General features: G+C 36.2%; 1 protein-coding gene across 1 annotated transcript in view; it reads left to right on the top strand.

Moving 5' to 3' along the window:
* EYS (eyes shut homolog) overlaps positions 1-19670 on the top strand; it is a 1054063-nt gene that overhangs the window by 882875 nt on the left and 151518 nt on the right. The window contains exon 38 of the mRNA XM_074895818.1: positions 2796-2949. Coding sequence (XP_074751919.1) covers positions 2796-2949 — 154 coding nt within the window. The remainder of the gene's footprint in view (positions 1-2795; positions 2950-19670) is intronic.

Raw genomic sequence — 19670 nt, 5'->3', positions numbered from 1 at the left:
AAAAATAGTCTTCCAGCTTGCAGTGTCCTGTGAAAGAATGATTGCTGAAATCTGGTTTCTTTGACCTGATCCCCTCATGTAATCTCTACTAAGGTCAAGATAAGTTACCCCTAATATCCAACAAGATTTTTCACTCAGATGGTTCCTGATCTGTGTCCCTGGAATCTGTCTGCTTTGCTTAAGACTCAGGCTTTTCCTATGAAGGCAACTTCCCACCATATATGTTAGGTAGAGTATTTTTTTATCTTTTACATTGCCGAAACAAAATTATTCAGAGGGACACTCTATCCTCTCATATCCGTGGTAGAAAGATTTAAAGGACTGTCCTTTCCAAGGATCTCATACCACCTAGCTGGTAATATGAAGACTGCTATTAGTCACCTGTAAGTGTGACTTATAAGCACTCCCTAGACCGAAGTTCAAGCAGTAATAGTCACTGCGGTTTCAAGGAGTAATGTTACCTTTGGGGGAGCTGTCCCAAATTTTTTTCTTTACTAGTAATAACAAGGACCTTCTTCCAAGTTTACACTAGTGGGCAATGTGAATGGAAAGACAGTCACTGGGAGAAGAGAAATAAGCTATTCATCCATAACTTCCCTTCTTCAAGACATGTTGTCGGTATATACATTCACAACCCTCCCCCACTTCATTCTCTCTGAATTGAATGTAACTTACAGACTTACTTATTGATAGAAATTGGAAATGCCTGGAACAGAATATGCACAGAGGGAAGAAGAAAAGGAAACAAATGATGAAATATGTGCATATATCATTTACACTAGGGTTAAAAAGCAGTGACTTTTTGAACAGTGACAGTGCAATACGTTTTGAAAGAGAATTATCAGACTACTGTAGAAGGAAATCATAAAAGCCAAAGGCATAAAATCCAGTCAAATTAAAGTAGCTTCAGAGTTAATTAGGTATTCAGAATATAAAATATGTCTAAGAATAAAAGACTTTCAGTAGGTCATCAGGATTTGTAACAGACTGAAGAAACACCATGTTGACTAGAAAGCTGCTCTCGAGGATGGAGCTTACATTGTGAACTGTTTCTGCTCTGAACTATACAAAAGCAAATAATCAGGAAGCTGCAAGCATCTGTGGCTTCCCTCTATCTGCTAAAATATATTATCTTTTTCTTTCTGTTTTGTCTTCCAAATTAATTATTTTCTCTTTACAAATTAGTCTGTTTTCCAGCAAGAAGTTGTACTCCCACATTCTTTTTACCTTTCTGAAAAAATATGTTAAGAGTTGTTCTAACTGTGACCACCTCCAGCAGCTCCAGGTCTGGCACTCCCTCCTGCCTAGCTGCTGGAACCCAGCCCGGAGACTCAGGGGTCTTCATCCCAGGCTGATGGACATGGTTTCTGCCTTCCCATCTGCAGGTTAAACCATGTGAAGCGTCTATCCCAGAGACGTGTGCACACATGCAGGCACACAGAGAACAACACAGCTGGCTACACAGGCTGCTACAGGGAAGGCACTGCCTTCAACAGCACATGCCTAGAGGACTCACATAAAACATGACTGTAGAAAGCCAATTCCTCTCCTCTCTGGCTATTAGTAGTAGCAGTTCACTAGTGAAGGCACACACATTTGTGACACTTGCTAGAGTCACAACCACATGCACATTCACAGATTTCTGATGTAGCAGCACGATCCCATGTGTCCATCTGATACCCCTGCCCGGATCCCATGTCTTCTAACCCACCTCATGGGTGTCCTGCTTGCTGGATCACAGACAGACACATGCACTCACACACCCATCTCCCAGGCAGTCCACAGTTGGGGGTACCCCAAGTACCAGCATGGATGCTCTACCTATCTGATACCCATGCCTGGACCTGGGGCCTCCTCCTCGCAGGTAATACATCTTGACGTTTACTAGCAAATACATTCACCTACACCCAGAAGCTGGCATGAGGCACGCAGGTTAGGACCTGTCATCCCACTTCAGCCACTGGCACCAAGTGCCTTGCTCACTTCACTCACACTGGTGGCTCCCAGTGACTGGCAGAGGAGACCCTCACCCACACCAGTAGCTGATACTAAGACCCTCACTGACTGCAGTTGATGGCACCACAGGTCTGGGGGTGTCTACATGGGGTCTTACTCCAGTTGGTGGGCTCAGATCCACTCACACCTCTCTCATCAATTACTAGCACATAGTCCTTGTAGCCCCCTCCCCCCGCACCCCCACACAACACATTTATATCTGGGTTTTGGGACACACAACATTAGTACCCCAGTGGCTGGTGGCTGAGACCCCCATCTTCTCAAGTCCCTGGCACTGAGACTCCCACTAGTTCCATTAGCTGACACCACAGGCCAGGGTGTCTACACCTTAAGGTCTGACTCCAGCAACTGGCACCAAACCCACTCATGCTAGTCCCCCCAGAAGCTGGCACTTATGAAAAAGTAAATTGTGATATTATAGTACTTTTGTGATTTGATTGGTTTTTTTTTATCATCACCTTTGTCACCTTAGTGATCCTGCTGGGTTATAGAGAAAAGTTCACCTTCCATTAATGTAAATATTTCTGTAAGATTTATGCAACTACAGTAGTATAAAAATAAATCTTGTCTTTTGGTTATTTTCTTTGACCAGTTACAGATGTTGATACAGAGTTTAATTTTATTCTCACAGTCACTCAAGCAGAGTCCTGCATATGGATAAATGATTCCTCAATGTCACATGGTCATTATGACTGGCATTGGCATTCCAGTAGTGTGGAATATTTTTGGAAGGTCCTACACTTTCAGAAGTGTGACTGTCTTCATTTTTGTTTTCAAAGCTAGTGAAAAGAATTTGGGAGAACAGTTTCTTCACTTGTATCTTGTGGAGGGAAGACCAACAGTTCGATTCAGCTGTGGAAACTCTCAGAACATTCTGACTGTATCTGTCAATCAATCCATTAGCAGGGGTATACTCATCCCTATCACAATAAGGTAAGAACTTACCACTGTGTTATACTAAAGAGTTTTTGGAATATATATTGAGCAATAAAGTGTGACTTCACTTTTTTTTTTACAATAAAAAGACAAGTCGTATTAGAAAGCAAAATTGTATGCATAGTTGGAAACCTTTTTCAAAAGGTAGTGTCCTTGATTGAAAATACATTTTAGTTCACATGGATTAGTTCAGTTCTCTGGAGAACTCACGTATCATTCAAACTCCTGACACTTTTACAGATACAGATGAAGTCAGTTTGAGAACTGAATCAATTTATACATAATGTTGGAAGTTACAAATGGGTAGCTCAGAATTTATGCTTATTAATTTACATGTTGAATAATTTAGATTTGTTATCAGAATTCTAGTGCTAAATATATGACTAAGTTAATGTTTAAGAGGAAAAATTAAAAATGGGCACACTAACATCTCACAATGCAGTAAACTGTCATATCTACATATGCAACTGTATTGTCCGCAGTATACAATGGTGACTGAACAGTACTGTCATTTTTCATCTAGTACACACAATAGTTCACAGGATGGTTAATAATTTTGGAAAATATATTGTTATCATGTTTTGGTAATGGATTAACTCTTTTCCACTCATGGAATTTCTTATGTGCAACTTAGAAGTTAAGAATGAAATAATATATGTGCTATGTTATATTTATATTAGTAACATGAAAATAATGGTAAAGTGTTTAATGTTAACTTTAAAAATATTTTAGAAATAATTCTAATGGCCATGTAAAATTTCAAGTTAGTGTGATTAAGATATTATTTTGCTTATTACGTAGTTAAAGTATCAGAGCTAATTGCTGCACCTGAGCTGTAAGCACTTGTGATGGGAGGGAACTTATTGCACAAGTTATTAAATTAAAGGTGGTTTTAGCTAGGACCATTTTTGCTGTTAAAGGATGGTATATGAAGGAGACTGCAAAAGTTACAGTGAAACGTGCACATCAATGTTCTCAAAATTACCTTCTTACTATCAAAAAAGGAAAATAATATCATCACATGATGATTGTATTTGCCTTCTGAGCTGTATCTGTAAGATGTAGATGTAAAATTCTAAAATGCTGCTCATGCCAGGTTTGATGATCTCAGTATACAGAGTAGATTGATATGGGTAGAAGACATTATTTAGACTTTTTCTGGTTAGATTTTATGCTCACCCCATAAGCTTTGCCATATTTTAGAAACAAACTTGTTAGAATATAAATGTAAAACCTCCTTTCAAAATATGGATGGATGAAAGGTTCTACCATTTAAGAAACTGTTTCCCTTCCATCTTATATTTCTTCTTAACCACAGGCCTGTACATTGCTCTTGTGCTCCATTTAAAACAGTTTTTTTCCCTTTTATTTTATATTAGTATTAATGAAACAAAATCACAAAGCATAAATTCAAATCTAAATACTTGTTAGCTGACAGTATTAATGTATTTTGGAATTTTTGTACAAACTGTGATTGATATAAAATTTATAAAGAAAATTCTATCCATTTCTCTCCCTATGAACCAGCAGGTAAAGAATTTTTTTCTCTTAGAAAATACTTGATAGAAGTTTAAAGTTCAATACTAACAAACAATTTAAATTTGTTTTTTAATCTCAGAGACTACCCTTGTGTGAGACATTGGTGCACACTGTATTGGCTGTGTTAGCATTGTCTCTGCTTCACAAGATTAAGACATTAAAATGCCATACAGATTTCAAAGACTAATATCTTAGCAACAGACACCACTAAATAGCATTGAAAAGATTGATTCAAGAGTTCAAGTTCACACTGAAAAATAAATTTTATTTCCCTCCTTTTTATCTTAAAACTAACATCTGTATATTTATGCCTTCGTTCTCCATGTTGATATACTAAAAAGTAATGTCAGATCAATTTACACATTACCTTTGTTTACTAGAATATATACTACTATCTTTAAAACAGTGGCATACTAAATAACTTGCAAGGTGTGATTGTAGACTGTGACTGGCGGGGATTTACATGCATCTCAGTTTATGGGCTTGGCCTTCAAAATAACTAGTAATTATTCTTGTGAGTCCTTCTAAAATGTAGGGAGAGCAGTATATCCTTCAAAAAGTGCGATAAAATTGTAATCCTTCAGCAATCATCCTTAACCTCTGCCAAAGAATAAAGCAAACTTTATAAGGCATTTGTGGTTCCCCAGGATCTTGCATCATAGGCTATAAAATATGAATCCATGGCAGAACTGTTGATTTGTGTTGTCTTTGTGGCTGTTGAAGATAGATAACTCTATCTGTATGTTTTATCTGCAAAATTAATGAGTTTTTTTCCCTGTAATGCAGGAAAAGAGACAAAGACTGGAATAAATAACTATTTTTGTTACTGTTTGAAAATGGTCCAACTAGGAGACAATATTTCTGTTAAATTTGACTTTGAATGAGTCTGTAAGATAATATTTGACAGATATTCCAGTTCTGGATGCAGCTATAGCTCCAGTGGATAAACTGTGCCATTAATGAGACCAATAACATCTACATAAGCAAATTTTCATCTTCTCAAACCTTTTCTTTCTAAATCCACTGTGTACAGGAATTTAAGATATCCCCTTTGTTTACAGCTATTCCTTTCTCTTAACTATATGATTAGTTTTCTTATATGTGTCCATTTCTTTCAAACTGGATGAAGATTAAATGAGTCTTAAATGTTCATTCATTGTCTTTACGGTCCTTGTAAAACAACAGCTTTATAGAAAAAAAACAATAAAACTCTGATTGCTTACTTTTTTGCCTTGCCTAAAGAAAGTAAAGACCTGTTTCAATGCAGGGTGTTTGGTTTTTTTTTTCCATTGTTTCCATTTCTGTTTATTTTAGTATGATTTGATTGCTGGTTTTGAAAACGTACATTTGCTTGGGTTTCATTTTTTGTAATTTCATAATTGAGATTGCATTGATGTTTTCAGTTAAAGCTTTGAGCCCATACTTGAGATGTAGTTTGGATTGCTTTTTATATAAACTTATTCAAAGAACATAAAATCAAACACATTTCATTCCATATGTGTATTCTGAAATGAATTTGCCTGATGTGAAAATTGCTGTATGTTATTTGTGGCTAAAATGATGTGATTGTCACTGAGAGCAGATGATGTTTATTCAAGTGGTTGAAGCAAAGTAACTTTAACAATCAAGAGATTTTGATAATCAAGTCACCAGGATTTTGGGTTTTCTAGATAGTGGAGTGGATTTAGCTTTTAGAGTAGGAATACTGATTTTCTTTTTTAGACGTCTTACACTTTTCTTCTCTAAATTATATTTTTCAAAATTGTATTTACTTTAAAATATTAAATTGTCTGTTCTAGACAGTGATGGGGGACACCAGATTCTGTTTAGAAGATTCTATGCAAGCATTAATTAAAATCTTGTCTGTATAAGATAGTGTCACACTTTTGCAGAATTTTGCTCTGGAATTTAATGAGCATCATGTCCATCTCCCAGACCTTTATCACTGTATTTTGTATATTAGTATTTCATGCATCTTCCAAGTGAACATATTGAATGTAGTTGTTTCCAATTTTCTGTCACTCTTCAGTCAGTGGTACGTATCTGAGCATTTACTCCTGGCTGAGAAGGACACCTTTAGCTGTCTATAAAAGCATTTATTTATTAAATAAATTATTCAGTTAATGTTCAGCTAACTCTAGCCTAGACCGTGCAGTGGTACAGAAGCTGCTGGAGTTATTATTTGGTCTTCAGCTTCAAAAGCAGATGGCACATTCTGAACTGTGAAAGTTCTCAACACGTTTTTTCACTTCCACATGGAAATTTTGGCAAGACGTAATGTACTGAGTGCAAACTACACGTTTATATTATCAGTGTCCATCTTTTTACCTACACTTCCACTTCCTCCTTTTCCACAGAAGAGACAGCTGTTTGAATGGATCTTACAAAGGTTTTTCATTACATGTGCATTCTGAAAATGTTTTCAGAAAGAATATGTAAATCTCCATCCTTATAATATGTTGGCTCATTTTGAGTCATTTGGTTTACATACTTCGTTTAATCATTCCAGAGATATGTATGTTTTCTATTACTGCATACTTCTAAGTCATCATTTTATTAGTATTTACAGATGCTGGGTGCTCTGCATAGTGTGAAAGCATTACTAAAATTACATTAAATCGGGAAAACAAAAAATTGCTAATTATCTGTTTTTCTATTGTTTTCAACATTACCAGTTACCTAGGAATACAGGAATTTTTTTGTCTGACGAATTGGAAACATCTGAGCAGCAATTAGTAAATGTCAGTGGCTTTGTATCTGAACAGTTATATAGTATATCCTATACTCATGATGTGTGGAAGACATTTTGTTGTCTTCAAATACTTCTAAGCTTCATAATTGCAATACTGAGTTCCAACATAATCAATTATATGATGAATAAGAAATGGAAAGGTGTTTTACTAGATAACCTGAACCAACTTGATGCAATATTTTCATCATCTTACCACACCTCCCCTTTCCAAAATTCGTTGAAGATTAACAGTGAAAGCAGTTTGGGAGAAATTTAAGAATTTCTATTCTATAATATGAATTTATAAACTGATAAAGAAAACGCATTTAGATGTGGTTTAGAAATTGAATATCTTACATACTGTATATTTTAATTTTGAATTTTAAGTCAGCACATACATGAATCATACCCATGTAGATGTATTGCATAAAACTGGAAATGCTACAGAACATTAAGTATATATAATAAATTTTGAATTAAATTTGGAATTACTTTTAGAAGGACCATATATACAACTATAAACATTTATATTTACTGAATTTTCTATAGAAATTGCAAACCATGATAACACAGCATAAATCTTAGTGAGACAAAACCTAAAAATTTCTTTCAGAGATGATATTCCACTGAAATTATCTGCATTTGATGATGGTTTATCAGACCTTGTAAAAACAAAATGGACTCAGTTCACTTTTTAATATATATCTGTTTCATAAAATCATCATCAAATTTGCCACTATAAGGTATCAAGTTTTGTGCAATGTATGCCTATGTAAAGTTTGTTGTCTGAAAACCTTAATCCCAGTTCCATCAATCCAGCTGCCACAATTTTACATAGGTAAATCACTACATCTGCTATTCAGTCTCAGAAATATTCTCATAATACATGCATTATATCAAACTAAGGTATATACATTCTTGTATATGCAATTAAAATTGATCATTTGATGGAATATTAAAATCAACCAGTTAAATTACTGTGTGGCCTACTATCTGAAATAAGTGAATGGATTATCATAGAGTATGGAAAAGAGTACTTTTTGGTTTTGTTTCAATTTCAGATTTTGTGTTTAAACAGAATATTCAGTGTGTTTAGAAACATATGTCACTTTCTGAAACAATTTTTTTGCTTTCATTCAGCAACAGTATTCAATATTTCATCAGTGATCTGCCAAAGCCAACAAACCAACTTCTACGGCTATTCAAGCTCATTAGCTGCTGAAGAGCTGACTTGAATTCCTGTACCCTGCATGCTCTGTCTTCCTTACAGGAATATCTTAGGAACACAGAAACACCAAATCACGTGATTGTTTAGGTTGGAAGGTACCTCTTGAGTTCATCCTGTCTAACACTCCTGCTCAAGCAGGGTCACATAGAGTATGTAGGACCATGTCTTGTCAAGTTTTGAATATCTGAAAAGGCTTCAGTCCCTTATTCATCTTTGTGGCCTTTTGATGAACTTGTTCCTGTAAGTCCAAATCCTTCAGAACTGGATACAACATTCTAGATGTGTTCTCACCAGCACAGAAGAGAGGGAGAAAATTACCTCTTTTGACCTGGACAGTCTTGCCAGTAAAGACTGAGGTAAAGAAGGCACTAAATATCTCAGCCTTTTTCTGGGCCCTTTGTCAGCAGATTGCTTTCCCCATTCAGCAGTGAGCCTACATTTTCATAAGTCTTTCTTTTGCTGCTGGTGTTCTTGTAGAATCCTTTCTTGCTGCCCTGGATGTCACTTGCATAGTCAATTACAGATCAGCCTTAGCATTCCTAACTGTATCCCTGCAAGATCATACAACAGCTTTATACTCCTCCTGGATCATCTGCCCATGCTTCCATGACTTATGCACTTAATTTTTAGGTCTGAGTTCAATTAGAAGCTCCTTGTTCGCCCATGCAGGCCTCTTGCTGCATCCTACTTGTTGGGATGGACTTATCTTGAGCTTATAGGAGGTGATATCTGAATATCAACCAGGTGTCCTGGACTACTCTTCTCTCCAGGGCCATATCTCATGGGTCTCTTCCGAACAGATCCCTGAAAAGACCAAAGTTTGGCTTTTGATGTCCAGGGTTGTACTCCTGCTTTTTATTTTGCTCCGTCCTCTTAGGATCCTAGATTCTACCATCTCATGGTAACTGCATTAAAGAAGGTTTAATCATTTGTGCTGCTAGGTGTTAATCTTTTTCAGAGTCTTTCAAATGCATTCATATTAATATAAATTTTTTTAATGAGAACTGTAGCAACAGCTCAGTTAATACTGAGTAGCATAGTACAGCACTGTCGGCTGCCTTTCCTGAAGTGACAGGCATACAGACATCTCACAGTTGTGGAGATCAGCATCCTCTGATCATAGTATTCCAACTGGACTCTGAGTCACAGATGGAATACTATGACCTACCTGAAACCGCAGAGGCAACATAAGAAAGCAAAATATATTTACTGTATATCAAAGATAAAGATATTGAAAAAATATGAAGCTGTTGATTAGTTATGTTATTTAAGAAAAATTCTTGACTCTTATTCACTCCGTCTAACCTTACCTGCTTTCAAGTTAGGTATCTAGTCTAAAGGAGTTTGACTGTAAAACTTATGTAGATTTATGGGAAAAATTAAAAATTTTTACAGTACTCAGACTTATTTCTCACTAGGCCTTTATGCCATTCAGCTAAAATTTGGCAGTTTATCTTTAGGTTACCTTCCTCCATTGAAATATAGAGGTCAGTGTTAAATGACGAACATTCTGAAAAGACAAAAGAATGGGCTTGCAAAACAAAATTTATTTATTTCTTACAATCTTTTTCCCCACTGATAAGCCCCATTCTTCCTGTTGCAATTATTGTAACTTCAAACCTACTTGAAAACTCAAGGTTCTGATGTTGTGAGCCTTAATGATAAATGGAATACATTTTATAAATTTCTGTAGTACCGTGAAAAATAATAGTGCAAACAGAAACAAAATTACTGGAATTGTAAGCAAATTTATCTTTCTTAAGTCCTGTTAGTATGGTGCACTTTCCAATCTCCTGTTAAATGTGAAATTTGAAAAATTAGATTTTGTTGGTAATTTAATGTAATCAAATTTTATGTCAAATCTGTCGTTCTGTTAAATCAAATTCTGTCTGGGGGCAAATGCTGACTTTTAACTCAAAAAGATGCTCAGAACTTGAGCTGGAAATTGACATAGTAAATTATTGTTGGCCGTTTAGTGTCCTGACAAAGAGAGCATAATTTAACCTCTATTCCTCAAGGTATCATCCACCAGAATCTAAACTTTTACTTGATAGAGTAAGATATGCTACAGATCACTCTATTCCCTATAATAAACAAGGATAGCTGTTATTTTTACCTGTATTATCTGTTTTAAGAATCATAGAATCATAGAATCTATGATTCTATATTATTATTATGTTTTAAGAATGTAACATACTTCATTTTTATTACCAATGATGCTAGAGGATATAATTATAAGCATGTTCAACTTAGCATAATAAAGCAAAACCAGGTGACATAAAAACATTTGTAGAATGAAATAAGTCATCTAAAAGTAAAAGAAGACTGGTAAATCTTGTCTCATTTAGAAACTTTTAGTAACAACATATCATCTGAAAATCAGCACAAAAAATAAATTCTACAAATCTGTGGGTTTGTTTGCACAAGTATGGTATCCTAGAAATAGATTTATTTCTAGTGTACATATACACACATTACACATGAAGAAAGACTGTTGTCAGCTTCAAGCCTGTGACAGCTGGTGACCTTTGACTTTAATAAAGTTGTTCCACTTCCTAAAAAACATTGATATTGAAAATAGAGATATATTTCTGTTTCTCATTTTTCAATGTTATTTATTCAATGTCATAACTACGTAAAATAATTAAGCATTCATGATAAAGACTTGAAGATTTAACTTTTCACTACTGTACAAGACATACAAAGAAACATTTTATGATGGTGAGAAAAAAAAAAAGAAATACTTCTGAAGCCACTTCTGTCTTGTCAGTGGTCATTTTAACATGAGTCAAGCTTTATAATTTTTATACTGATTGTCCCAGTGAGAGTGACTGTATAGCCTGGTGGCAAAATGTAAAGATTTTTAATCTTTCCAGTGGTTAAGGTGCATTTCTGGCCAATAATTTTGTTTCGTTTGCACCATTCTCCATCTCTAAAGTAGAGGACCATAACTGAAAATATTAATGAAGGTTGATATTCTCAGTTTTGACCAATATTTTTATTATGTTCTTTTTCCCTAAGATAGGCTGAACATTTTCGTAATACCCCTCATACCCTGAATTTCATTGCTGTCAATTACTGATTTTACAGAAATACCAAGCGGTTCAAGACAGCATATTTTCTTTGTATTTTTCCTACTAGAATTGAAATGGTAAAAGGAATAGGACTAATGAATGATGCTTACAAACTCTGTCATATCAATATTCACATATTTAAACAGGATCAGATGTTTAATGACCCTGCTAATCTCTAATGTGTGTTCAGTATTTCATTGTTACGCATATTACAAATATGTTGGCAATTAGATATGTGAATACATTGCTAGTTTTTCATGCTATGACCTTCAGAAAGTATGACTAAAATATTGTATAATTCAAAACATTCTAACACCCTCCTGTTTAGCAGCCCCTCTTGTCAAAAGTGATATAAATAATAGCTAATATAATTTTCAGAATCAAGAATAACCAGAAGATCTCATTTTCCCAAGAATGCTCTAGGATTAATAATCACATTAAAGAAACAGTTTCAATGCACTGTTGATAATTGCAAGTTATTTATTACTTTCTTAGTGACTGATGTTGCTAGCAGCAATTACAAGGTTTTGGGATTTTACTGAAGCTCTATGTCACAATTTACTGGGTCTTCTAGAGACAATGAGCTGCAGATTCACCAGAATTTAGGTATACATTGTAAAACATAATGAATGCACATTTCATTACTTTTTATTTTTAGATTTGTCTTTGTGTTATGATCCTAAAATTCCAAGTTTCAAAGAAAGTCTGTGCCTCTCAAAGGAAAACAGCAAGTTCTAATAGTCTGTATAACCCAATTCCCATTTTCTTGATACACCTGCTTTTAAAATTATATGATTTGCCTTTCAGCAATGTTTCAGCTAAAGCATTTGCTAGTGTTCTTTTTATTATATCATGGAAATTCTAAACTGCATTTCACCCAATTTTCCAGAATTTTACTAAGCTCTTTAGAACTTTACCTTCATGTATTAAAAGAGACACTGCTTTAATGGTGCACACTTATCCTTTCAGTATGCCATCGTCCTTTCTTTTAATGCATGCTGCATGAAGCACTGTATTCCAAGTACTTTTGATGTGATTGCTTACTTACTACAGTTTCTCTATATAGACAGTTTCTGCTCCACAATCTCATGCGTTTCACTTTTCCATCTTTTTGTGGCTGGGTGAGACTGCATGAAACAGATAGTAAAGATTTCAAAATACTTGGCTGTTCCAGGGAAGAAGCAGGATGCAGAGACCTTCTGCTCTGCTTGAAAGGAAGAACAGCTCTTTCACATACATGATAGTACAAAGGGATTTTCTACTACTGAAGAGGCACTATGTATTCTACATGAAACAATACAGTTATCTGTGGCTTGAAGGAAAAAGGAGTCACTGGATTACAGAAGGCATAATAAACTATTAAAATTCAAAATAATATGGTATATTTTTCAATATTTTGACAGTTTCTGTATTTCTTTATTTCTTTATTTCTAAAGAATATACAATTCTGTAAAATTCATTAGCTCATTATCTGGTCACCCAGTGCTTCACACAGTTTGGTTTCTCTTACTTTGGCACAGTACATGGAACTATAGCAATAGAGTATATTGCCAAATAGCTTATGAAGGTGATGTGTTGTCTTCTTCCTAAGAAGTGAGATGACATTAAATGTTCACACATTTGTGAGTCCTGAAGATCTAAACCAAAATAAAAATCTGTAAAGGCAAAGCAATTGTTTTCATTCTCTTCTTCAAGCCTGTTGCCGCTCAAGAGGAATACAGAAGTAAAACTGGTTCAGTATGCATGTATCAGCTCAAAATTCTCTACAGATTTGCTTTAGCTGAAAGCAATAGGAAGTACTATTTGATCTGTAGATATATGAAAATCAGTAAAAATTAAAAAAACAGTAGACAGCTAGCCTTTGCATGAGTGTCCAAAAATAGCAGTAGAGGGAATGGAAAGAAAAGGTATCTCCTGACAAGCCATTTTGGCTGTCTTTGATACACCTCATGAGCACCAGTAATTGTAGAGATATCAGAGGGTAGGTCACCACAAGCAATGAAACAGGCAGCAAAGTTGTGCAGTCCAGACTGCTGCAAGGTTAGCTGAATCCTCTGTGATAATGAGAAGGGAGCAGTTCCTCTTGGTCTAGGTGACCATCTCCCAACTCAGAGGCAAACTTCCTACATGGTTTTAAAGAGTTTGGTTAATTTTAGCTGGTTACTTAGTTTACACAGCTCTAAAGTGGGAGCAGTACTTACCTATCTCAGAAAGATGTTCAAAAGATTAAATGTTCTGAGGTCAAGTTGAGTGTTTAAACAGATTTTTTTAAAATGTGGCATTGCAATCCTGGTGCATGATTTGTATTTTGTACTATACTCAGTCCAGCTGTGTGACCCAAAATCATCACAGGACCTCAGATAAACTAACTTGAGATCTCTGATTGTCATACAGTTCATTGAAAACCTTTTTTTCATGGGGAATGAAGGAAGGAAGGAAGAAACAACAATGATTATTCTGTGGTTTATCATTGTTATTCTAATATAAGGCTATAACCTTATTTTTTCTAAATTCTTGCTTTCTAAATAAATTTCAGGCAGATATTTAATATGTAGTTTGCACATATGTAGAGAAGAAGGGAAAAATCAGGATATCAGACAGCTGATTGTTCCAAGACTAGCCAGTTTAAGTCTAGTTTTACATACCAGCAGTAAGAAAATTTGGTGCTGCAAATTGAATCACTTGATTAAAGAGAGTATTGAATAAATGTTACACATACATTTGTTAAATAGTCCTCCTTAGTGGTCAGGTTAGAGAGAGAAACGTGAGCTGCATCTTTCTAAAGGTCTGAAAGAAAATTATTTATGGAACACAACAGATGAAGGTATTTCTCTCCCTTTGACAGAAGTACATCAATTCTGTGAAAAAAATTATATCCTGGAATGTAGTTAATTCAGGTGGGAGAAGCTTTTTTATTCCTCTCTCCAACACCTTGACTGTCCTTATTATCCCTTGATTGTTCTTTGAAGCACACAGTGACCTGCCTTTTATTAGACCATAAACTGTCCATGAAACTTTCTTCTCTGCTTGCTCAGTGTTGTGTGCTGCTTGCCTTTTGTCCCATGCTCTTTAGCTTTGTTGATCTATTTTCTATGTAGTTACTGATGCTGCTGTTGTATCTGTGATCACCTTCATCCAAAGATGCTTTGTCATTTTGCAACCATTACTTCATCTTGTCCTTGACATGGCTAGAAATACAGAATTAAATAAAAATACACTTCAATGGATGCTGATTCCAGACAGAAATTTAAGCTGTAGGTAAATATAGCAGAGACTTGCAGGCAGAAACCTTCACCAGAAATATGTTAGGTGTGCAGATTTGTGCTAGTATTACATCATGAAGTTCAAAACAAAGAAAGATATTTTAAAATAGTTAGAATTAGTTTTCAAAGGCATTGCTGCCATACCGGTACTGACAAGGTTATACAATAAGACACTTAGGTCTTCAGCTGATAAATTTGCATCCACATGTCAATAGCGTAATCTTTTAGTAAAGTGCATGCAAAGTTTATAGAAAGAAGATGTTGCGGGTGCAGGGGCCGTGCGCGGGCAGCGGGGCCACAGGGCGGCTCTGAGGCGCGGGCGGGGCCGCCCCGTGCCAGACACAGCCGGTTCCAGCCGGATCTAGCCTGCCCATGGCACAGGGGGCCTCGGGGAAACGTGTGTAAGGAGGGGCAGAAAATGCTGCACAGGTAGAGTGAGGAGTAAGGTGGGGGAAAAGAGTGAGAAACAATCCTGTGAGTGCCAAGGTCAGAGAAGGAGGAGGGGAGGAGGCGGCCCAGCCACCGGAGCAGAATCCCCTGCAGCCGGTGGAGAGACCATGCCCGAGCAGATACCCACACTGTAGCCTGTGGGCTTGCAGCCGATGGGTGTTTCATGAAGGAGCTGTGGCCCATGGAAAGTCCATGCTGGAGCAAAGTGTGAGAGGGAAGGAGTAGCAGGGAGGAGGTGCTATGGACTCATCACAACTCCCTATTCCCCATCCTCCTGCAGTGCTTGGGGTGGGGAGATACAGGAGTTGGGAATAGAGTGAAGTTGAACCTGGAAGAAAGGGAGATAGGGAGAAGGTGTTTTAATGTTTGTCTTTGTTTCTTACCACCCAAATATATTTAATTGGCAATAAATTATATTAATTTTCCCCACACCAAGTCTGTTTTGCCTGTGATGGTAATTGGTAAGTGATCTCTCTGTCTATCTCAACCTGGAAGCTTTGTCATCCCCCCACCCCTATTGTCATGTTGAGGCAGGGGAGTGAGAGCAGATGAGTGGGCATCTGGCAGCTGGCCATGGTCAGCCCACCACAGACGGAACTGTGAAGTGATACAGAAAGTGATTTTTCTACATTCCTTGCATATGTAGTTGTATGGGAAAAACTCTGTGCTAAATATGTGACCTCTATAGTTTATTTAAATTATAACTAGGGCTGCCTTGTGTTGAATAAGGTTCTATTCTTCTGTTCAACATGAAGGTAAAGGTGAATATATTGTAGAATTCTTGTAGTCACATCATACATGTTAGCATGTACTGAACATAGAAAAGCAATTAATGTCTAACATTACTGGTGCTACTGTCTTTCCAGAGACATGAAAAACATCTGCTGCATTGCAAGGTATTTCAGGATATAGTAACTATTTTAACATAGTTTGTAGAGAGGTTCTCTGGATCTGTGGAAACCCTGTGCACTTTTCTATCAAATGACAAAACTTTATATGAGGAAAAATCTGCATTTGAACTCACACTCCAAGTGAACCATATTAAACAGACATGTCATGTGGAGATTTGGAGCACATTAAAATAAAATTCTTGTCCAGGCTGTGAACTGTCTTTTTTGGGAGGCTTTATTCAGCCAGTATCACATGTTTGTTGTACATTTCCCCATTTGGGGAAACGCTGCTTATATAGCACCAATTCACATCTGTACCCTGGGATATGTGTCCCTGTGGTTTTTCATCTACAGCTTCTATGCAGTTTGCTGCGCTGGTCAGCCTTTTGTATTGATGGTGGATATGACTTCCTACTAAACTTATGAGTTTTAGTGGGAACACCAGGAACTAGAGATCTATACATTGTCACAGAAATTGTTTTATCCCCCCTACAGTTCACATTGTCTTGTCAGAGCTGCCAGCACCTAGGGGACTAGTAGTAATGAAAGATGTGAATGTGGGAGCTATAGTGTAGCATGCTGTGCTGCTACTAAATTACTCAGCAGCTGTTCAAAACACCTTCAGAAAATACATTTTCTCTTGCATTTGAATACATTTTATGTAAATCTGATAGGTGGTTTGGCCCCTGGGTTTTGTTCCCAGTGCTGTCAGAAACAATCTTCTGCAACCTCTTTTGTTCACCCATCTGGAAAATAACAGGATTATACTTGCCTGCCTTCTGGGGGAGGGTGTAAGTTTTGCTCAATGGCAAAAGTTGTGAAAAACACAAATCTTAACGGAAGTCTGTGGCTGACATAAGACAAGGCATGATCTGACCGTTTCTTTCCTTAGCTGAAATAGATGAAAAGCACTCTTCCTGAACCAGTCACAGAGGAAGGTGTTTATTATTAAGATTGTGAGTTCTTCCTTCACCTTTAACAGAAACACATACTGCTTTGTTTTAGTGGATTTATTTGGACCGAGTACTTAGCCTATAATCTTTCTGTAGAGTGTCCTTTACCCCAGATTTCTAACTGTATTTCATGTAGACAGTGAATCTGGCACTTCCATCATACCACTTTGTAAACGGTGTTTTTTTCAATTCCCATGTAGAACAGCATCTACATAAGCAGTTTTACTGAAAACATAAGGTGGAGATATGTAAGATAAAGCAGGCTCACAGTGACCTGAGTGGAGTTTGCTGGTTGCTTAATGCAGACAATAATCTCAGCAGCAGCCTATGCCAAATGTGTATACAAGTTTTTCAGTTTTAGAACTTTGTGGTGATGCACTGAGGGCCTCCCAACCAATGATGCAGTATTTCTGGTCTTTCTAAATACCCAGTTCCTGCTCCCAGGATGAGGAGTGCTTTCTAAAGCCTATATAATTATTTCTTTTTTTTTTTTTTTTCCCCCTTAACCTCTTTAATCTTCAAATTTAAGCCAGAAAGTTTTTTTGTTTGTTTTAGGTTGTTTTTTTCCAAAACACAGAGCACGTATTTAATAATAGGAAAAATTTCTAATTAATAATAAAGTAGTAGGCATCACCATTTGCTTTGTCTCTATTAAAAGTTGCAAAAAGTCTCAGAATGTTAAAAAGTAATTCTACGGCAGTCAAGTGTTCACACATTCCAACACACATATTCATTCATACTGAATGGCAAATGGCTGTATATTACTGCATATACTATATTTCAGCAAAAAGTATTTTGAGCCAATATACATCTGCGATAATTTATTTTCTTTTGAGTTTTACACTGATCAGCATCTTACAGATTTTGGAATTAATGTATCTGTTATTAAAGTCCTCTTTGCTCAGGAAGGTAGTGTCAATCTTACTGGGCAGGCAATTGAAGAGAAGGCTGATTAACTTAGTCTGATTAGCTGTGAACTGCTGCAGAAATTCTGCTGATCTGACTAAAAAATCAGATTCAGTAATATGAGTTTTAGTTGGATCAGATCTCTAAACACACTCCCTGAACAGCTGCCTCAAGGTGTTATTGGGCACCATTATTTTTGGCAGCAAAACAGTCTCAGATCGACTGAAACTGCCACTTATTAACAGTAAATTAAATATGAAATATTTTACCACTCGAGAAACTATGGCAGTCAGACAAAAAAAGAGGTCTAGATCTGAGAAAGTCCTCTCTTGTTCTTTATAATAGATTCTGTTGATTCTTTATTTGATGAGTTAATGTGTAGAAGGCAAACTTTATCCAAAGACAGTGCATCCAACACTGTCAGAATTAGTTCGCTTCATACCATTGTTCTGTGGTTTGAAGTGATTTGTCTATATAATTTTAATTACAGCTGATCATGTTTTCTGACAGGTTTGCAGCAAGGTTATGTGGTTTTTTGGTAGCCTTTATCTTCCTGTTCATGTAGTAGTAAATCACTGTTTAAATGCAGAACACGTATTTCTGCTCTCACCTAGAATTCATTCTATGATAGAGTGAGAAGGTGTTTTTGGCTTTATTTTTGTATTTTATTTTGTAAACTATTCAAAATCTACTTTAAGAAGACAGAGAAAGGATAAGATGTCATCTTTCTCAGTCATGAGCCGGAAGACTGTTAAGTACGCCAAAGGTCGCACACTGAATACAGAAGACCAAAGGGCCAAAACATTTACAGCTACATTAAGTAGGAAATGAAGCAGCACAGAACTGTTCAGTTTAAATTCAAGCTGAGCTTCAAGAAGGTGATATATCTCATCTCACCTTACACAAGTTCTTGAACTAAATATGAACTAACATTTGCCACCTGAAACTTTCAGCACAGTGCTGCTGCATCTTCATATGATAAAACAAACTGAATTACCAAATAACTGGGAAAACTGTAGGTTCATATTCTATACTTTTCAGATCTCATTTAAACATAAGGTAGACTAAAATTCAGATATTTTATTCCTCCAAATAATCAAATCAAATAATCCAGTCATTTGAGATCTTTTAGATGTCAGCAGCTGAGAGTAACCCTCCTCACTTTAATTGAGGATAGTTTTCTATGGGCTTCAAAAAACCTCTATAAAATTAATGCACTTTAAATCATTATCATGGATGGAGGACAGGTAGATTCCAGAATGCTGAGTTGATCAAAGATGAGTATTAAAAATTTTGCTTAACAAGCTTCTTACTCTCTCCTTTGCAGTTTTCCCTCTGAAAATAATCATGATGTCTATTTACATCAGTATATAGTTGGTTTCTGATTCAAGCCAGATAAGGACTGTTTCTTCATCACCTACCCAAACTGTTACATCAACATTCAGCAGTGGCAATAGAAGACAAACACAGAACTTCCTTTGCTGGCCCAACCCTTCCTGAATGAGAAAAGGGTGATGAAAAGAAGACAATGAAAAGAAAATGAAGTTAGTTAATCATGCAGTAGATTTTCCGTAATAGGTTCTGAACACAACTTATTCTGCTTATCTAATATATGCAGTACATATTACAGTTGAATCTTCATCAGCATGCACCCAGTTGTTCATATGCCAGGCACAGGTGTTTG

Source organism: Athene noctua, chromosome 1 (assembly GCF_965140245.1).
Source record: "Athene noctua chromosome 1, bAthNoc1.hap1.1, whole genome shotgun sequence".
NCBI lineage: Eukaryota > Metazoa > Chordata > Aves > Strigiformes > Strigidae > Athene > Athene noctua.
Note: the sequence above shows the minus strand (reverse complement) of the source record. Positions and strands in the feature narration are given on the sequence as shown.